At 34.8% G+C, this 21,913-nt stretch overlaps 1 protein-coding gene across 2 annotated transcripts in view; it reads right to left on the minus strand.

Moving 5' to 3' along the window:
* The window catches only part of DPP10 (dipeptidyl peptidase like 10), a 635,980-nt gene that overhangs the window by 88,265 nt on the left and 525,802 nt on the right, over positions 1-21,913 (minus strand). For both annotated transcript variants that reach the window (XM_027055933.2, XM_027055935.2), the window contains exons 10-12: positions 20,643-20,740; positions 12,161-12,284; positions 1,380-1,418 (exon numbers count right to left, since the gene is read on the minus strand). In XM_027055933.2, the coding sequence (XP_026911734.1) occupies positions 1,380-1,418; positions 12,161-12,284; positions 20,643-20,740 (261 nt within the window). The remainder of the gene's footprint in view (positions 1-1,379; positions 1,419-12,160; positions 12,285-20,642; positions 20,741-21,913) is intronic.

Here is a 21,913-nt window from a genome sequence, read left to right on the forward strand (position 1 = left end):
TTTGAAAAATGATCAGGCTTCACAAAAGAAAGTAGTTGAGAGAATTCTGTTCAGAGGAAAGGTTCATACCAAACCTTGGAGTATGAGTGCTAATGTGCCACAGTGGAGAAGGAATCAACAAGAATCATTCCAGTTGTGAGAGGGGGAGTGTGACAGTGACGTGGCTAGAGGCACCAAAATGCATGCTGTGCACAGGTCCCTCAGCCAGCCTGCAGTGTGGCGAACAGACTGGCGTGTGCCCGAGGGGTTGAGTGTTTAGCAGTGAGAGAGGTGCTGCAGTACCAGCAGATTGATCCTGGATGCTGTTTGTGAATTGGAGTAAAGTAAATTGACTTGAGATCTTCTGATGTAAAATTGAAGAACTTGGTGATGAATAATATGTGCAGAAAAGAATGGGAAAAAGTTTAAGAACGACTGCTAGGTTTCCAATTTTTAATAGCTGGATGGGTAATTATGTCCTTGACTCCTATGATGAAAAGAATGTATATAGTCACTAGAAGGGGAATATGTCCACTGTGGACCTGTGGAGTGTGCAGTTACTTTTACAGACTTAGGAGAAGTTTCCAAGCATGAATTTGGATGTTTGTGAACTCAGCCAAGTGAGCTGCGCAGAGCTATACATCTAGAGGTCTCAATACCTGGGTGGTCACTGAAACCATAGATGTGTATGACACTTCAGGAGAGAATATAAAAGATCACTGCAAAGAACAAAAATCAAAAGCAAACCAAACAAAACACTTCCTTTTGCAAAAAAAAAGGGAAGAAAAGGAAAGAAAAAAACAGTAATGGAGTCAGTAGTAAAATGGGTTCAGCCATATTTGGATACTCTGCTTGTGTTTCCTTCTGAAATGTCTGGTATGAGACCATGTTGTGGGGACATTTAGTAGTTATTCTATTGTGGTCTGGATTCCAGCCCCAAGTATGTCACAAACTAGCATCATGATCTAGGATACATCTAAGGAAAGAAGCATCTATCTAAACAATGTCCACATACCCAATATATGTGGAGGTTTGGTCAATCTTCTGGGAAATTTGAACAATACTGACAATTTCCAGCTTTAATGGGTCACAACTTTTTCCTCTTTCATCTACACAAAAGTTTACTTATATGAATGATCCTGAAAATGGATCCTAGTAGTTACTTTGTAACTTACCTTCTTTAAAAAAAAAAAAAAGGAACTAGCCTTTTCATAAATGATGTCACAGAAAGGCCAAGTCATAAATATTTTAATGGAAAAGATTCACTTAGCCAAACATAGCAAAGCCTTAAAGTCATATTACTGAGGTAACTTTTGAGAGAATATTATTATACAGCCACTGGATAAATAGAATGAGCACAATGGCCAAAATGCAACATAAAGCAACCTCCTGTGCCGTACCTGTTTGGAGAGCCACGTATCTGATGTCATCTCATATTTCTGAAAAGAAACAATGAACTCCATGAAGCATCTAAACACCAAAATGTGCATGCATCAATTTAACTTCTTTTACACATTATCCTTAAGGTATTATTTTTTTTTCTCTCTTCAACTGATGAAATACCATGAGAGATCCCATTGTCACTACTGACTTAAAATGAATGAATAAGTACAGAATTGGGATTAAATGATAATTTAATTATAAAATCTTTTCTTTGGTGAACTCCTTTAGAATTCCCAGTAGTATGTCACCACGGATAGAAGATCATTTTCCAGTGCTGTTTGATTACCTCATTCAAACTGTTTTGAACCACTAGGCACTGTCTCTTTTCACCTCTAGGCATCATCAGGAAACAAAATTATTAAGTCCTTCAAAAGAACTGGGCTAACTGCCAACAATGAAATGAAAAGGTAGATGTTCTTTTAACATTCAATGCACTCTCCTTCATAGTCATTTTCTTTTCTTAAGGAAAAAGAATTAAAAATTTGAAATGACAAAATTTTATGTTCCATTAAAATTATCTTGCAAATGATCAGAACTGAGGTCATTATTTCACAGAGCAAAACTAGATTAACTTAATCTCAAGTTAAATATGTGTAGATAAAATAAATTTTATTAGTACTCTTTACATACAGTAATTTATGAAAATCTTGTATTCTAGAAAAGTAAGTCTATACTAAAGGTATTTAAATGAAGAAAATAAAATCACAATATATTATAAATTTTATCAATATGCAGAAGTATTCACTTTAAATTGTTATTAATAATTATTTATAATGTTTTTTTTTACCAGTTTTCTCTTTTAAAGCCATATTATTATTACATTAAAATCAATCACTTTCTATTTTCAGGGCCTGTTTTTATTTATTAATAGATTTTTCTACATGTGGATATTGAGGAAACATCTAACTAAATTATTCCTTGATTTTCTATTTGCACCTCCTGCACCTTGCTATCTATAAAACATACACACACAAAAATATATCAATGCCCCTTTTTAATAAGTTTATTTATTAAAATTTTTGTAATGTTTGTTTATTTATTTGTTTATTTGAGAGAGAGAGCAACAGTGAGAATGGGAAAGGGGCACACACACAGAGAGAGAGAGAGAGAGAGAGAGAGAGAGAGAGACCGCCAGAATCCCAAGCAGGTACTGTGCTGTCAGTGTGGAGCCCAACGCAGGGCTCAGTCTCCCGAACTGTGAGATCAGAACATGAGCCCAAATGAAGAGTTAGATACTTAACCAATTGAACCCAGGCACCCCAAAGCATTACTAATTTTTTTTAGAATTCATGAAAGTCTAAAGTTTCACATGCATTTGTCTTATTTCAGTTCCAGCAGAGAGTAAAACTTTTATTTAACTCCATTGATGGATGAGAAATAGAATATCAATAAGGTACCAAATCAGTATGATACAGTTCCTATATCTATTTTCTACTGAAGCATTTTGATACATTCTTGACATTGCCTATATAGCTTATTATTATATAGAAAAGATGACACGCTTTCTCTAACTAGAATATACACATGCCAATTTCTAAATCATTTAGCAATCAGCTGAATAAGAAATCGTCTAGAACACCTTAACAAATGAATGGTGAGATCTTAGTCTGTCTATAAGCCAATCAGATGAAAGAGGTTGATTGCAATATTTCTAATAAATATAAGCTATATGTAAAGAGCATTAGCCAAAGCCAGTAAGTACATGGTTGACACATCAAACTTAATCTACACATCTATGCTCATCACTCCAAAGATAAGTTTCTTCCTCTTTTCTCTTTTATAGACCATTTAAAAATTATGTTTTAAAAATATTGGAGTATAATTTGCATATAGTGAAATGTACAGATCTCCAGTATAAGCGATGAGTTTTGACAAATATATTTACTTCCCATAAAGATACAAGGTCTTTTCACTTCCTCACACATTCTCTTGTGCTCCTTCCTAGAGGTTCCAAAAAGGTGGTCACTCTTCTGAACTCTTTCCCCATTAATTTCACCTGTGTTAGAAGTTCAGATTACTGAAATTATATATTATATATTCTTCTAAGAGGGACTTTTGTCACACTATGTTTTGAGATTCACTCATATTTTTTGGGCATATCAGTATTCTGTTTCTTTTTGAATTTTCAAGCAGAATTCTGTTGTGCAGATATGGCACATTTTGTTTATCTATTCCTTGTTAATGGATAATTTGATAGCTTCTAGTTTTTAGCTACGATAAATGAATCATCTCTAAAGTTGTTTTTTTTTACACATCCTTTTGTGGACACAGGTTTTTATTTCTTGTCCAAATATCTAGGAATGGAGCTATTGGATATATGTGTGTGTGTGTGTGCGCGCGCGCGTGCATGGGTACACACACACACACACACACACACACATATACACATACACACATTCATCCATATACATAATATACACTATAATATATATATGTTTATATATGTACATTTAATTTTACTTGAACTTGCAAAATCATTTTTTAAAGTAGTTGTATCATCTTACACTTCTTCTCATGAAGAATAAGAACTAAACCATTAAATACCTAGGAATAAATCTAACCAAAGAGGTGAAAAATCTATACACTGAAAACTATAGAAAGCTTATGAAAGAAATTGAAGATACAAAAAAATGGTGAAAGATTCCATGCACATGGACAGGAAGAACAAATATTGTTAAAATGTCGATACTACCCAAAACAATCTACATACTCAATGCAATCCCTATCAAAATAAAACCAGCATTCTTCACAGAGCTAGAACAAATAATCCTAAAATTTGCATAGAACCAAAGACCCTGAAAGCCAAAGCAATCTTGAAAAAGACAACCAAAGCAGGAGGCATCACAATCCCGCACTTCAAGCTATACTACAAAGCTGTAATGATGAAGACAGTTTGGAACTGGCACAAGAATAGACACTCAGATCAATGGAACAGAATAGAGAACCAAGAAATGGACCCACAAATGTAGGGCCAACTAATGTTTGACAAAGCAGGAAAGAATATCCAATGGAATTAATACAGTCTCTTCAGCAAGTGGTGCTGCGAAAACTGGACAGCAACATGCAGAAGAAAGAACCTGGACCACTTTCTTACACAACACACAAAAATAAACTCAAAATGGATGAAAGACCTAAATGTAAGACAAGAAGCCATCAAAATCCTCGAGGAGAAAGCAGGCAAAAACCTCTTTGATCTTGGCCACAGCAACTTCTTACCACGTCTCCAGAGGCAAGGAAAACAAAAGCAAAAATGAACTACTGGACCTCATCAAAATAAAAAAAAAACTTTTGCACAGCGAAGGAAACAATCATCAAAACTAAAAGGCAACCAACAGAATGGGAGAAGATATTTGCAAACGACATATCGAATAAAGGGTTAGTATCCAAAATCTATAAAGAACTTATCAAACTCAACACCCAAAAAACAAATAATCCAGTAAACAAATGGGCAAAAGACATGAATAGATGCTTCTCCAAAGAAGACATCCAGATGGCCAACCGACACATGGAAAAATGCTCAACATCACTCATCATCAGGGAAATACAAATCAAAACCACAATGAGATACCTCCTTACACCTGTCAGAATGCCTAACATTAACAACTCAGGCCAACAATAGATGTTGGCGAGGATGCAGAGAAAGAAGATCCCTTTTGCATTGTTGGTGGGAATGCAAGCTGGTGCAGCCACTCTGAAAAACAGTATGGAGGTTCCTCAAAAAATTAAAAATAGAACTTCCCTACACCCCAGCAATTGCACTACTAGGTATTTATCCAAGGGATACAGGTATGCTGTTTCAAAGGGCCACATGCACCCCAATGTTCTTATAGTAGTGCTATGGACAATAGCCAAAGTATGGAAAAAGCCCAAATGTCCATCGGTAGATGAATGGATAAAGAAGATGTGGTGTGTGTGTATGTGTGTGTGTGTGTGTGTGTGTGTGTGTATACACACACACACACACACACACACATACACAATGGAGAATTACTCAGCAATCAAAAAGAAGGAAATCTTGCCATTTGCAACTACATGGATGGAACTGGAGGGTATTATGCTAAGTGAAATTAGTCAGAGAAAGACAAAAATCATATGACTTCACTCATATGAGGACTTTAAGAGACCAAACAGATGAACATAAGGGAAGGGAAGCAAAAGTAATATAAAAACAGGGAGACTCATAAATATGGAGAACAAACTGAGGGTTACTGGAGGGGTTGGGGGGGGGGAATGGGCCTAATGGGTAAGGGGCATTAAAGAATCTACTCCTGAAATCATGTTGCACTGTACGCTAACTAATTTGGATGTAAATTTAAAAAAAAATTAAAAAAAACAAAACCAAAAAATAGACTAATGGCAAAAAGAAAAAAGAAAAAGAATAAGAACTGAAATTTTCTACATCCTCCTCAATAGTTAATGTCACCTTTTTGTTGTTTTAATTTTAGTCATTCTAATGGTATGTAGTGCTATTTTATTATGATTTAATCTATATTTTCCTAATGTCTAATAATGTTGAATATTTCTTCATGAATTTATAACTTCCTTATACATTTCTGTTCACATTTTGATCTTTTTAATTGGTCTGTCTTTTCATTATTGAGATGCATATATTTGTGTGATAACACATTTTGCAAAATATTTTCTCCTATTCTGTGTCTGTGTCTCTTTCTTTTCTTTTTTATATTTATTTTTGAGAGAGAGAGAGAAAGAGAGAGAAGCAGAGGGGCAGAGAGGGAGAGAAAGAGTCCCAAGCAGCTCTCAGCACAGAGCCCTATGTGGGGCTTCATCTCACAAACCTGTGCCAGAACCAAGAGTCGGAGGCCACTCAGCCACTTAGGCACCCCTGTGGCTGTTTCTTAATGGTGACTTTGTTGAAAACTTTCTAAGTTTGATGATGCCTAATGTATTATTTTTTCTTTTATGATTAATGGCTTTTTGCCTCTTCGGTATAACTAAGTTATATCTCATATTTTTACCTAGAAGATTGACAGTATTATCTCTTAGATTTAGGACTGTAATTTATCTCAAATTAATTTTAGAATATGGTACATGATGTTAAATACCACTGTATTTTTCCTTTGGTTATTGATTGTTCCAGAATCATTTTCCCCCTTTGGATTGTTTTGGCACCTCTGATAAAAATCGACAGACCATACAAATAGGATATCTATTTCCGGAAACTCTTATCAGTCAATTCAGTTGATCTGTCTGTGTGTCCTTATGCCTCCACTATCATCTCTCAGTTTCTGTGGCTTCCAGTTAATCCTGAAATCCAGTAGTGCAACTTCTCCAGCACTGTTGGTTTTTTTAACAAGATTGTATAGCTCATTGGGTCTTTTGCACTTCCATATACATTCAGAAACAGCTTATCTGTTTCGACTAGATAGATAGATCAATTGATCAATCTGCTGGGAATTTGTATTGTATTGAAACTACAGTTCACTTCGAGGAGGATGCCATCTACAATATTAAGCCTTTCAGCTCAAACATGTGGCATATCTTTTATTTATTTAGGTCATCCTTAATGCCTTTCAAAAATGTAGTTTTCAATATGAGGATTTTGCACGCTATTTGTTAAATTTATCCTTATGTATTTAATGTTTTAAAGATTTTAGTGGCATTTTTTCTCATTGTAATACTATGAATCTAGAAACACATTTTGATGCTTCTCAAATCCTTATTTTGAAAAAAATACAATCTTACAGAGAAGTTAAAAGACCAGTTCAAGAAACATTTGCACAGCCTTTAGACATATCCCTCATTAATTCCTATTTTGTTCCATTTGCTTTATTATTATATCTCTCTCCTGTTCTTAAACCATTTGAAAAGAGGGCAAAAAATATATTTTTTCAAAATCAACTGAATGTTAAAAATATACTTTTTCTAAACAACTTAACAGAAATTTTGAGTCATTATATCCATTTGCCCCTAAATAATTCAGTAAGTGTTCAAGAAAATTACAGTATCCTATATACTCACATTTATTTATAGAAAAATAATAAAAATCAGGAAATTGAACAAATAATTTAAACTGGTACACTGATTTGTGAATTATGACCCACTCTAGTCTTTTTTTGTAGATTTCTTACTTTTTATTTATGCAATAATGCCATCCACAAATAGAATTTTACTTCTTCCTTACCAATCACCATGTTATTTATTCCTCACCAAGTTACTCTGGTTAGAATCTCTAATAAAGTTTGAATAACAGAGTGAGAATGTATATCCTTACCTTATTGCTGGTATTAAGATAACTAAGGAAAATGTTTTACCATAGAGTCTATTTATTGGGGTATTTTGTGGGTATCCTTTATCAAATTGAAAATTTTTTTTCTATTCATTTATGTTGAAGTTATCATGAATGAGTGATGAATTTTGTCAACTGTTTTTTTTAACTATTGAGATAACTGTTTATTTTAATTCTTTCCTTCTATTAAAATAATGAATTACACTGATTGTTTTTCAATATTAAACCAATCATAAATTACCAAAATAAACCCCATTTAGTCACAGTGCACAATTCTCTATATTGCCACAGTTGATATGTTAATATGTTTAAGGAATTTTTTGTATATACGTGCATGAGACATCAGTCTAAAGTGTTCTCTCATATGGCCTTGCCTCGTTTTGTTAAGAGGATTATACTATGCTTACAAAATGAACTGAAAAGTTTCCTTCCTTCTCCACTCTCTGGAGATTGTAGAAATTATAAAATTTATTCCTTTTTATCCAGTTTTATTGAGATATAATTGACATAGAACATTGTATAAGTTTAAGGTATACAACATAATGACTTCATATATGTATATATTATGAAGTGGTTACCACAAGTTTAGTTACTATCCATTACCCCACGTAACTGCATTTTTTCTCCTTGTGATAAGAACTTTTAAGATTTATTCTCGTAGCTACTTTCAAATATACAATAAAGTATTGTTAACTATCATAATTATGTTGTACATTACTTCCCCAGAACTTACTTATCTTGTAACTGGAAGTTTGTATCTTTTAACCACCTTCACCCGGTTTCCCCACTCCCACCCGCACCCTCCCCTTTGCAAACAATCTCTTTTTCTCTAATTTTTTTTCAATACACATACAAGTGAGATCATACTGTATTTGTCTTTCTCCGTCTGACTTACCTCATTTAGAATAAATGCCCTCAAGTTCCCTCCCTGTTGTCACAAATTGTAGGATTTCTTTATTTTTTATGGCTGAATAGTTATTCCAGTGTGGTGTGTGTGTGTATGTGTGTGTGACATTTTTTATCCATCCATCCACTGATGGACATATTTACCCCGTGTTTTGGCTATTTTAAATGATGCTGCAATGAACATGGGCTGACAAAGAGGCCTTGGAATAATGATTTCGTTTCCTTGAGATACATGCCCAGAGGTTGAATTGCTAGATCATACAGCAGTTTTACTTTTAATTTATATCTGCCATACTGTTTTCCATAGTGACTGTACCAATATACATTCCTACCACAGTGCACAGGATTCCCTTTCTCCATCGCCCTGATTCTATTTATCTCTTGTCTTTTTGATAATAGCCATGCTAACAAGTGTAAGGTTCATTGTGGTTTTGACTGAATTTCCCTAATGATTAGTGATGCCGAGCATCTTCTCATATACCTGTTGGCTATTTGAATATCTTCTTTGGAAAAATGTCTATTCAGGTCCTTTGTCCATTTTTAAATGAGATTATTAGATTTTTTTGTTTTTGTTTTAATTTGCTATTGAGTTATATGAGATCATTATAGATTTCAGACTTAACTCCTCATCAGATATATGATTTGCAAATATATTCTTCCATTGCATAGGCCGGCTTTTCAATTTTCTTGACTATTTCTTTTGCTGTGTACAAGCCTTTTAGTTTGATAGTTTTGATTTACTTAAATTATCAATTACCTTTTAGAATATATAAAAAAACTAGAAGACATTTTTATTTTACTCACATATTTACCATTTTTGGCACCTTTCTTTCCTTCATTTAGACTTGAGTTTCCATCTGGTGCTATTTTTTTTTTCAGACTGAATAACTTAATTTGATGTTATTTATACAGATCTACTTGTGATGAATTATCTCAGTTTTTACTCATCTGTAAATGTCTGTCTTCATGTTTGAAAGTTATTTTCATAGGACATAGACTTCGAGTTTACACTGTTTTTCTTCTGGTCCTTTAAAAATGCATTCCACTGCTTTCTGGCTTATGTTGTTTCTGATGACACAGAGGCAGTAATTTTCATCATTATATTCTCCATATGTAATACATTTTTCTCTCAAGCTGTTTTCATTTTTTCCCTCTTAATCTTTGGTTTGCAATAATTTGAATATTATGTGCCTACTTATTTTCTTTGTTTTTATCTTGTTTGAGGTTTGCTAACTTCTTAGATATATAGGTTAATGTTTTGTTTTATTTTGTTTCAAATTTGGGATATTTTAAGTCATTATTTCTTTTTTTAAATGCTTATTTATTTTTGAGAAAGAGAAGGGGGGGTGGGCAAGGGGCAGAGAGAGAGGGTGACAGGATCTCAAGCAGGCTCTGAGTTGAAAGCAGAGAGCACGATGTGGGGCTTGAACCCACGAACCGTGGGATCATGACCTGAGATGAAGTGAGACACTTAACTGACTGAGCCACCCAGGTGCCCCTTAAGTCATTAATTCGTTTTTTTTTTCCTGCCACAGTATCTCATATCTTGCCTTCTGTGTATATTCCATCATACATATACATCAGCTCATATTGTTCTACAGGTAATTGAGGCTTTGTTCATTTTTTTTTTTCGGTCATTTTTTCCTCAGGACTTCAGTTTGAATTGTTTTTATTTCCCTGACAACAACAGTGTCCAGTTTGTGTTTTAACCCATCCAGACAATTTTTCATTTCAGTTACTGTTGTTTTGAGTTCCTGAAATTTCATTGTTCTCTGTTTTACAGTTTATTTACCAACTGAAATGTCTCATCTATTCATTAATTAGGGCCACCCTTTAATTTACCAACTATCTTTCAAACAGATTTTTAAAAAAATCTGTATCTGTTAATTTTAGTAACTCTATTGTGTGTAAGTCTGCTTTTATAAATATTTTGGCAGGGGGGTGAGAGGCAGGCAGGTTACATTTTTTATTTTTCTACATATATAGAATGTTTTGATTGTGTAATTGATATTTTAAATTTTAATTTTCCTTTTAAAGAGTAAACTATCTTCTGGGAAGACAGCTAATTTATAGTCATGCACTTCATCCTTCCCAGGTTGGATATAAAGGTTTATTGTAAAGAGTACAGAATAACCTTATTCCTAATGCATTTTCTTTCTGGGCTGTGAGTTGAATGCAAAGGGTTTTCAGTGAGAGTGCTCTATGTTTGCTGCTGAGCACTCCAAAGTCTCCAAGCGTTGTGCAACCTACAGATTCTCCTTTTGCTTCTCTGTGTGAAGCGTGTCATGTGCTTGCACAGTTAAGCATTGAGCTACAGTCTTGAGAGTCCCTCTACATGGATTGCCAGAGAGCTCTTCTCTCTGCAACTCCAAATCTGGTGGTACTTGTCCTCCAAATTTCAGCCACCACAATAGTCTCAAACTGATTCTCCCTGCCTACTGACATCAGTGATACCACTGTGCTTTTCTAGGGCCTCATTAACTTGCACTGTGATCTCAAAGTAGCCCCCACAGAAAGGTAGGCTTATCCTCTGTATTTATTTTATTTCACTATTTATGTCCTTATCCTGTTATTGTCTGAGAATAGTTGTGTGATACATTTTGTATAGCTTTATAGTTGGCAACAGCAGAGATGCTAGACTATCAACATGTACACCATCTTGTCCAGAAACAGAAGTTTGAGGGGCGCCTGGGTGGCTCAGCCAGTTAAGTGTCCAACTTTGGCTCAGGTCATGGTCTCACAGATCGTGGGTTTGAGTCCTGCATCGGGCTCTGTGCTGATAGCTCAGAGCCTGGAGCCTGCTTCGGAATTCTGTGGCACCCCTCTCTCTCTCTGCCCCTCCTCTGCTTGCTCTCGCTCCTTTCCTTTCTCTCCCTCTCTCTCTCTCTCTAAAAAATAAATAAACATCAAAAAAATTTTAGAAACAGAAGTTTGAAAATTTCTGTTGTTAAATAATTGGGAATACTTTGGCAAGTAACAATAGAAGCGTACAATAGAGCAACTTAAACTGATTATAGTATTCCTCTCTGTAAAGAAGTTTAAAAATTACATGTACAGGATTTATCGCAGAGCTATAAAAACTGATTATAGAAATAGAAATGCAACCGGCTTTCAAAATCATAGTGGTTCAAGGACCACTTTATTTTTTACTCTTCTTACTTAATTTAAAAATAGAGATACTGTCCATTATTTTATAAGACTAATCTGAATAACCATAGAAATTGAACTTTGGAATGTGTTTGAAGAAAACAGGAAAAATATTCCATATTCTGAAGTTAATCAAAGTCAAACTATGGAGAGAAAAATGTATTTCGGAATTAAACTAATGTGATTTAGAATCCCCTTAATACAAGAATTCATTTTTTTTTTAAATCTTGGTTTGTTCTCTTTTGCTTATCATATATTTCTCACTTCAAAGTTTAGATGATTTATGGATTAAAATATATACTCCTAATAGAAGGACTCTTTCCCAACTACCTTTGGAAGTTAAATATTGGTCTTTGTACAATGGATTGCCTGATTTCCCTTTGTGAGTAGCATAAAATACTTCATTTGAGGCATGAAAGAAAAGTAAATTATACTCACTCTACTACAAGCGCCAGTGGTGGTCTCACAGACCGTGAGGATGGAAATGTTCTGAGGCCGGTTTAACCATCTGACCACCGTCTTCGTATTGCTTACCCATTTAACCATAGTGATATAATATTCTCTAGTTCGGAAACAAAATTAAAACTTACATTTAGAGCCAGAGAACCTGTATGGCACCAATAATATACACTTGTTATTTTATATATAAGGATAAATGAAACACTATAAGGATGCCATATCACATTAATTTCTATTTATGTATGTACACACATCTGCTATTCTGAATACTCATGCACACATAAATACAAATATATGTGTGTGTATGTTAACACATGTACATATACATACAGGTACAAATATACAGAAAATTTGAGAATAAATTTGAAAGTGAATGATATCCCAGAAAGGAAATCCTTGGAAAAATAAAATAATCAAGGTGATAGACATTTATGAATATATTTTTTAATTTTCTATTGATTAACACTAACAGGTGCAATAAGCATAATTTTTAAGCTATATTCTATTTTTGTAAAAAATGCAACCATTAATTAAAAGGCAAAACTTATTTTTGATTTCACAATTTTTTCTTATACATGATCTCTGTGTTATTTCACTTTACCCAGGGGCCAATCTTACTCTACACACACTTGCATACACACCCCCACACATACATAAATATATACATATACATATATTATGATTTTAAAATCTTATTTAAAACAGTTTAAAATGAAGAAATCAAAATGAGGGGGATGAGGGATATTGAACCTTTGGTATAGTGAGGATGCTAATTAGTGGGGCCCAGAATGTTCTAAGGCTACTTCTAGATTAGGAAAGCTTATATTTTTTTCCTCTTATAATTAGTATATATTTCTTTCATTGTAGATTTTATGTTTAGGAAATTACACACTGTATCAAAAAATCCTCAACCCATACAGACAAAATACAATTGTCAACAGTGATTCAATTTATAATTAAAAAGGAAAAAAAAAACGTTTCCAACAAATTTGCCCAGTTTCAGAATAGATGAGGTGATTTTGAAATGGCTTGAGAAGTGCCGTCCATAAGCAATGTCTTAAAATTAATCCACCCAGTTTTTATGTGATTTAGAAAAAAACCACCTATGGGAGAAAAGCTTTGTGATACAAATCACCTGTCCTTAGACAAAGGTGGGTTAGACATTTAGTTACATGAATCTTACGTTTCTAACGTTACTGAATAACTACCACTTTCTCCAGAAAACCTGTCAGCCCATCAGAGTGAAGGTGTCAGTAGAAGGGCAAGCAAAACTTATCATACAGTGAACCCTGCCATATTTTCTTCAGCGATCTCTTCAAGACATCTGGCACCCTTCAACACCAGCTAAGTCTCACTTGAAACTTGCCAAGAAACCCACTGAAATCATTACATGAAGTTCTCTAAATAGCTAACAAAGGCAACTTTGAATCAAATATGCAACTGGTTTAGGATCAGTCTTTGGGATTCTTCAAAGAATGATGCCCTGTTCATTTTTACTGTGTTTTGTTTAAACTATTTTGCACGCATTATCATGTTCAGCAGTGTGAATATCAAAAAGGGGGAAATATAGGTACTAACCTCTAATAGATTTCTCTAGAGTATTTAGCATGGAAGAAAATGATAGTGGATACTATAATCAGGAAAAGAAATGCTGAATTGTGACAATATATATTTCTGATTAATTGCTGCATATGTTATTCACAATTAAAGTTAAAAAATAGTGTGATTTTTTTTCAAGAAAAAATAGTGTGATTATTGTAAACAACTGACCACAGACTACAAAATCACAGAGGTTAATTTATAGAAAAATCTAGATAGAACTGGCATACATAAATTTTCAAACCCAATCAGAAATTTGTCTTAATTAGCTAAAGTGAGTAATATTATATATTGTGCCAAATGAGATGACAACCAACATGAACAATTTTTAAAATAATTAACAGCGGCCACAACAAACATAATTTCAATATTCATCTTAAGGGTTCTCCCTTCCAAAGTAGCCCTCAAGTGTAATGTTGCAAGAACATCCTCTTTATAATGTCTTCACAGACATTGACACATATTTATTATCTACAATAGAAAATCTTGACTTTTAACAAGGATTTCATGTTAGTAAAACAACTGAAATTCAACGAGTGCAAATCTGGTGAATAAGTGATTTTTAAAGGGGAACACTAATTTAGGTGTAAAATAAAGTTAAAATAATTAATTTATATTCATACCACTTAACATTTCTCTTTGATTAGATAATGTGATTAGTGTGTTTGCATGTAATGTGTCTTATGCCTACAAGCACAACTTACTGTGATGCCATCTATCTTAGGATATACCCTTATTTATCATCTGAAAGATGAGAGTTCTCCCCAAAATTGAATTTATAAGGTTTATCAGGGGTAACTTCAAACCACTGAAATTTCCACAATAAAGTGTTGTGATTATCTAAAATGAAAGTTAAAGTAAAGCTTCGCACATAAGAAGTAAGTCACACCCTGTATTCTTTCTTTCCTTGTCTCAGGATCCTAGGTGTACTTCTCCTTAGTTTGCTCATAAGTAATCAGGCTTCCTCAAATGAGGGAATAGGGAAGGGCCCTTACCTGGAAATCACATTCCTTGGCCTGCCTGCTGCTGATGTCCTCCTGGAAATCCATCTCAGGAACACATTAAATCTGGTGTCCCACGACCAGTGACCAGTGGAAGTGTCCCTTCCTTACAACTGGCTTTCCTGCTTGTTCCTAGTCTCCATGGCTCTGGATTACCCAGGAAGTCCTCGAGGAGTTCATCCTCTTGAGCCACAGACAAGCAGGTTAGAGGGATTGCACTCAAGTCAAGAAAGACTTTGTATCAGCTGGGTGGTCTGGCACAGAAGATCTAATTGTTCACAAGGGCACGTGGAATGGAGGCCCCAGCATCATCAGCAGACAGGTACAATGCTAGAAGTCACACCTGCGTTTTCACTGGCTTCCTGTCCAATCACTACTCCAAGTTCACAACATAATCTTTGTACGTATATGGTGGCACCAAACTCTCTCTCTTCCATAGTCCGGGATCTCTACCCATAACTGTATGGTCATGGCATGCGTGACCAACTCATCGCTAGTCAATTCCAAAGACTTCTGTTAATAACTATGCATTATTGTGCTCGCTTCGGCAGCACATATAATAACTATGCATTACTTGTAAGAAGGGTCACTTAGGACATTTCTATGAACAGAGAAATTGTTATTAACTTGATTCTCTTGGAAGAAACAACATTCCTTGGCAGAAAAAAAAGATACAGTATAGACTAGACATACTTCAACGATACAGGAAGGACAAACTAGCAAGTCAAAGACACAGAGTAAGGAGAAACTACAGATAAAACATTACTGTTTCTCCTCAGCCTGGAGTTATCTGAATACAAAGGATAAGCACTTCCTCAAAACAATCTGGAAAATGCCTAGAACTTAAATATATATTTTTAAAATTTTACTTATAAATTCCAGTAAAGATAAGGAATGCTTATAATACCTTACACTCATAGTGTAAAAATTTACAAAATGTTACTTCCCCTTAAGATGAGATGAATTATCGGGGGAGCCTGGGTGACTCAGTAGGTTGAGTGGCCAACTCTTGATCTTGGCTCAGGCCACGATCTCACAGCTTATGAGATCAAGCCCTGTGTCTGGCTGTGTGCTGACAGCACGAATCTGCTTGGGATTTTTTCTCTCCCTCTCTGTTCCTCCTCCACTCATAAGAGAGTGAGGCTGCTGTCTCTCTCAAAATCAATAAATAAACTTAAAAAAAAAGATGAGGTGAATCATCTAACTCCCAAATGGGTCTGGAATGTTCATGAAGGGGCATTATCTTATTTCCTACTGTGCTACATTCTGAAGAATCAACACAGACAATAATTAAACAGTATAAGCTGAATTACTGTTGAAGAAAAGTTTCATTCATGATCTGAATTTGTTTGATAAAAGATCTTTAGCTGAATCACAAATATGCTTTTTGAAAAAATAAAGAAGTATGGGGGAAGGAAAAAGGAAAAGAAATTATGCCTTTCTCCAAGCTATGGTATCCTTTTATTTTTAAAACCATATAAATGGATAGAAATTTATTTTACATTCTTTGAGTAGAGTTTAAGTATCTGATTGAAGGGAAGATCTACTGAATGCTGATTCTACCTTGGGGACATATTTCTATTATAATTATGAACATTAGTTGTTATAAATCAATTAATCAATCGACCAAGTAAAGAATCAACAGACCAAAACAAATGACCTAACGTCTTCAAATTCTATACAAACCTTGCTCTTTGGAACGGGAATGAAAGAATACGAGCTTATAAGGTAGCTCAAGGCCTAAGAGACCCTTTTTCTATTTATAAGTCTTCCTCCCCATATGGTATGCACATATATATTCAATTATTATTATTGTCATGATAGTGATTTTACGAGAGGGAAAAAAAAGCTAGGAGATGGTCATATATGAGGTTCAGATTTAGTGGAAAAAAAGAAAAAGAAAAAAAGATAGTTCATAAATACACAGAGCAATTGAATAAGAGTCATGTATTGATTGCCGTTGTGCAGATCTGAAGATATTATAAAAATATAGATGTTTAGATAGCATACCCAAAAAAGGAGTAGATATGTAAATTATTATGGGGTAAATTAACTATTTGGGTATTCTGCTACTGAGAGTTTAAATAGAATTTCAAATGATATGGGTAGCTATGAAACCATATGTTATGAACACAACGCAAACTCCACAAAAAAGAGAGCATATGATGGTCTTAACAGAGCATGGGGAAAGGACGAAACTAATAAAATTAATTTATGCTTGTTTACATTTACACATTAAAAAATAATGATTTGTATATCTTGGAATTTGTAGGAATACGGTCACTAATAAATATGAGAATACTGGTACTGATAGTTGACAACAAAAATTTACTTTATATATTTACATATATGATTTTTTAATATAAAAAAGAATTTGAGTTAGCTTAGAAAGATTTAAGAATAACATGATAAAGAAAATTAGAAAGAGAAAAAGGAAAATAAGTTAAGAGAGGGAAACAGGTGTTACCAAAGGTAAGCGTCATGTCCAAAGTACACTAATGCAGTTACATGACTCACCGTACACATAAGAAAAATATGGGAGGTTTGCAGGAGAAGCACATGCATCAGTTTAGATAAATCATAGATGTGTGTATATGTTTGCATATGAGTGTGTATGTGTATGTGTCTGTATAGAAATAGAGATACTGAAAGACACACACACACACACACACACACACACAGGAAGAGACAGAAACAGAGAGGCAAAGAGACAGATAGAAACAGCACCAGACAGAGACAGAACACTGTATAGAAATAGAGAGATTTAAAGAAAGACAGACAGACACACACACACACACACACACACACACACACACACACACACTCTGAGAGACAGAGAGGCAGAAAGACAGAAACAGAAACAGTACTAGACACAGAGACAGAACACTTCTCACGTGGCTTCAGAAAAATCATTGTGTTCTGGCGGGGACATCTCCAACCTATGCCTAAAGGATGATAAACTTCTTAGAGCAAATATATTCTTAAATTATTTGTATGGAATACTCTCTGTTTGCCAGGTCCATTCTCCAACTGTCCCTCTGCAGTTTCCAGAGGCTGGCCTCTACAGTGAGCATGCCTTTACAGTGGAAGGCCTCTGCAGGATACTCAAAGATTGAGAGGAGAGAGAGTTCAGGGTACTAATTCCCGGGACCCACTCACTATTAGGGTATGGCTTGGCAATGACTGAATTGCTTAATCTGTGGACACATCCTACTGGTCCATCCTATTCTTCAGAACTACAGGCTTCTGGATTCATAACAGCCTGTGCTTCATTCCTTTAGTCCTGGGACCACCATACCTTTCCCTGATAGCCGACTTTAAATTGCTTTCCCATCCTTTGTGTTTCCCCTTAATCCTGCCCACATTTTTGTTAATAGTCCCTTAATTAATTGCATTTCACTTACCCGTCTTGAGTGTGCCATTTTGTTAATTTTTAGGACCCTGACCATTCAATTATAAAAACCAGTACACTCTTTAGATCTCTCACTAGGAGGGCACAATAGTTTTCTAGCTAATTTCTATATGGCTAAAATACTAAGTATTATATTTTAGAGATGTTAATAAACCTAAGCAAAATCAAAGAAAACATAAAAGTTTGGTTTCCATCTCATGTGAAGCTAGAGGAATGCAACTTTGTTTGATTCACATCATGGATATATTTATTTTGTTCATGCTTGTGTGTCTCTGGACCTAATACCTGTACATAGAGCATCATCAAGTGCTCTAAAATGATCTAAAATTCATTTATTACTCCTCTGTGAACTGGATTGAAGCTCTCTACCAGAAACAAATGAGTAAGGGAATACATTTCTGTAAAACTGAAGCAGGAGAAATATTTTAAAGTATCAGTTTTAAAGTAACTTTTGATCTTGAGTTTTTCAACAAAAATCACACATTTCACGTGCACTTCACATGCACTTAATGTAAGACCATGAGGCAGAAAAAGCCAAATTGTTTGGTGCATTGTATATATAAGTTAATACATGACTCTCCCAAAATTGTAGAGCAAATTCATCACTAAATCAACATACCTGAATTACATTTAAGAAATCTTTCTTCACAAGATTCTTCCTCACTTTTAGCGAGATCTTTTATATTATTGCGCATGCATACATACACACATAAACACACATACATACATCCCTTTTCGGCATGGGTGACTAATTTTATCATATTGTACCTTAAATATTACAGATATACACTTAACTAGTAACCCAATAAATGACAATTGATTCTATCTTTAAGAATTTTTGTGTTTGGTGACATTGCTATATCCTATTGGGTGAACTCTCTAGTAGCCTCTTGGGTTATAAGGTCAAGGTCCAGAATCACCACTTTTTCTCAGAAGACTGGATATTGTAAAGTTGACTTCCACTTCAAAGATTTCAAATGATTAATGAAAATGAAGTGTGTGTGTGTGTGTGTGTGTGTGTATTACTTTAAGATGAAGTTATTCAGACCCAGAGAGAGAGAGAGAGAGAGAGAGAGATTTGCCCAAGGTCACCTAATGAAATGATGGCAGAGATTTGACTCAGACACTCCAGTCTAGTGACCTTCTCTGTTAATTAAGAGCATTAAAACAAACTGAAGAAAAAGACAAGAACTCAGGACATAAAATACAATGGCTTCCATCATTATTTCATCTGTGCTTAATTCCTTCATGGCTAGCAGACCGAGTGCGGAATTAGAGTTCCTACCTGATTTGGCCAACTCTATTGCCTTCTAAATGTTAATTCCAGTGGTCCTGTAAGGTCTTCCATCATGACCTGCATGAAATGCTCTGTAACTTGTAGGAGGCTTTACCACATTTTCTACTTCTGCTACCAACTAATCTTGGGGTTCAATTTTCTCCCCGAGCCTCATCTTTTCCATCACTAATAGGAACAAATTATATTAGGTAGTTATGGGTGCCCTACTGGTGTAAGCCTTCCATAAATTTTTAATAACTTTATAAGTAGGAAACATTTCCACATACTTCAAGCTATAATATCTGTGAAAATCCCCAATTCTGATAAAATTTTCCTGAATACATTGATGGATCAACATTTGAGTGGAATTTATAGGTGAATCAATCCCCTAGGACTGATTGTTGATGGCATCAAAACAAAGTTTGAGCTTAGCCCCATATCATCCAATATAGTGTGAAAGTATTTTCCCAAGTCAGCTACCTATTCCTTCCCCAGGACCTTTGTAAAGTTTTAAAGGGCTGCACTATTTGAAAGAACACCCTTGAAGTTTGAGACCACTCTGAATTTCAAAATCCACATGGATATTTGATTCACTGTTCACTACTAGAAATTTTGCTAATATTAAAATGATGCTTCTGACACATAAAGTGTTTCTTCTATTTCCATTCAAACTTCCTAAATAAGAAGGCTTCTTATGTAGGATGTTTTAAAACAACATCTCATTACATTTCCCTGCCTGGAGAAGAAACCTAGGGAATCACTCCCAAGTTATAGGGAGAATTTCTTCTGGAAAAACCACACAAATTCTAGGAAGACTGTACTCTTTTAAAGAAGATCTCTTTTCAGGTCCTTTTAAAAGAGGCATTTCCAGAAAGAAAATTCAATGGAAAATTATCCTTTGCTCCCATCTCCCTGTCACATCTCCTGCAAAAGGCCTAATTCTCAGTATCACTACATTTAGTCATTTTGTGGTGCTGCTAATCACTTGGAAACTTTAAATGCTCCCTGAGAACAAGAAATCCAGAATGAGTTCATTCCTGCACTAATGGGACAACCTCAGATTTATTTTCAAGTGGATTTGTTGAGCTTATCACCTCTCTCTAAATTGCAACAAAATGATAATTGAAGTTAAAGTAACTATTTCCAAGTAAAAATAAAATGGAGATTGCATACCTTGATTTAAAGCTGTCAGGTGGCATGAGTTCCAAAGTATGAGTTGGTCCATATAGGTTTACAACATATAATTTGATGGTTGGGTTCATTTGACCTGCCTTTGAGAAAATGAGAGTGGTAATACAAACATATTAAGCATTAAATTATATTGAAAAGGAAAGTGTTTTGATTCCTTTACAATTCTGCATTAGAATACGGAAAAAGTTTAATTTCTCTAAAGTAGAAATGATTTCAAATTCAACAACCTGATTGCCTTCAATTGTCTTTGTAGATTGCTGTTTCTCAAGCATTTTAGTCAGACAATTAAAGGTGATGGAAAATCATGATGGCTTTATTCATTAGGCATCGCTACTGTGTTCTTTCCCTAGGATAACACCAGAAGGGCTGGCTTTACAAAACAATGAGTAGAACAAGCTGCTACTTACATTATAGGATAAGAAATGCAATGAGAGAAAAGCTTAGCTAATTAAAAGAAGAAGAAGAAGAAGAAGAAGAAGAAGAAGAAGAAGAAGAAGAAGAAGAAGAAGAGGAGGAAGAAAACGAAGAAGACGACCTGCCAATCTAGGTAGCACATGCTTAAAATTCCCCAATACCTAATTCCTTCCATTGCATTAAACATTCCTAGATTTCCTTTTAAACTGTAGTGAACACGACATGGGGTACAAGTGCCCCTTCAGAGGTGGTGGGCCACAGAGCATACTGCCCTCACTAAGTACCGAGCTAGAGCAGTAGAAAGACAGTGATAAGAATAGGTAATAACTAGCCTAGAGCATTAGTATGTTTCTGGCTCACAGTATATAGTAAAGGCATTACGTTAATCAACCTACTAAATATTCCTACTTCCCACTTAAGATATAATTATAACCCTTTTCCAGATGACAATGGAGAAGCCAAGCAAACAGTGGAAGATGGGATATCTAATAACTGAGGAAGCCGGCATGTAAACCCGGGATGCTCTTCCCTGCTGCAGTTATGTGTCAGTTCATTCCTAGGCAATAGTTTCCAAAGTCTTTCTAAATATACTATGAACTCATAGGGGGAAGAAATGGGACCTTTTACCAATATATTCCAAGCAGTTTGGAATGAATACAAGAATGTGTATGTGAATAAATGACTTACAGAATCAGTTGACTACTGGTGGTGCAATGTGTTTCTGAACAAAGTACCGATGTGTTGTTGGGGTGTGACTGATATTTTAGGAGAAGGCTATCTGAGATATACAAAGAAAGACAAGGAAATTAAAAGTGGGTTAAATTAGAAGACTGACAAAA

Source organism: Acinonyx jubatus, chromosome C1 (assembly GCF_027475565.1).
Source record: "Acinonyx jubatus isolate Ajub_Pintada_27869175 chromosome C1, VMU_Ajub_asm_v1.0, whole genome shotgun sequence".
Taxonomy (NCBI): Eukaryota; Metazoa; Chordata; class Mammalia; order Carnivora; family Felidae; genus Acinonyx; species Acinonyx jubatus.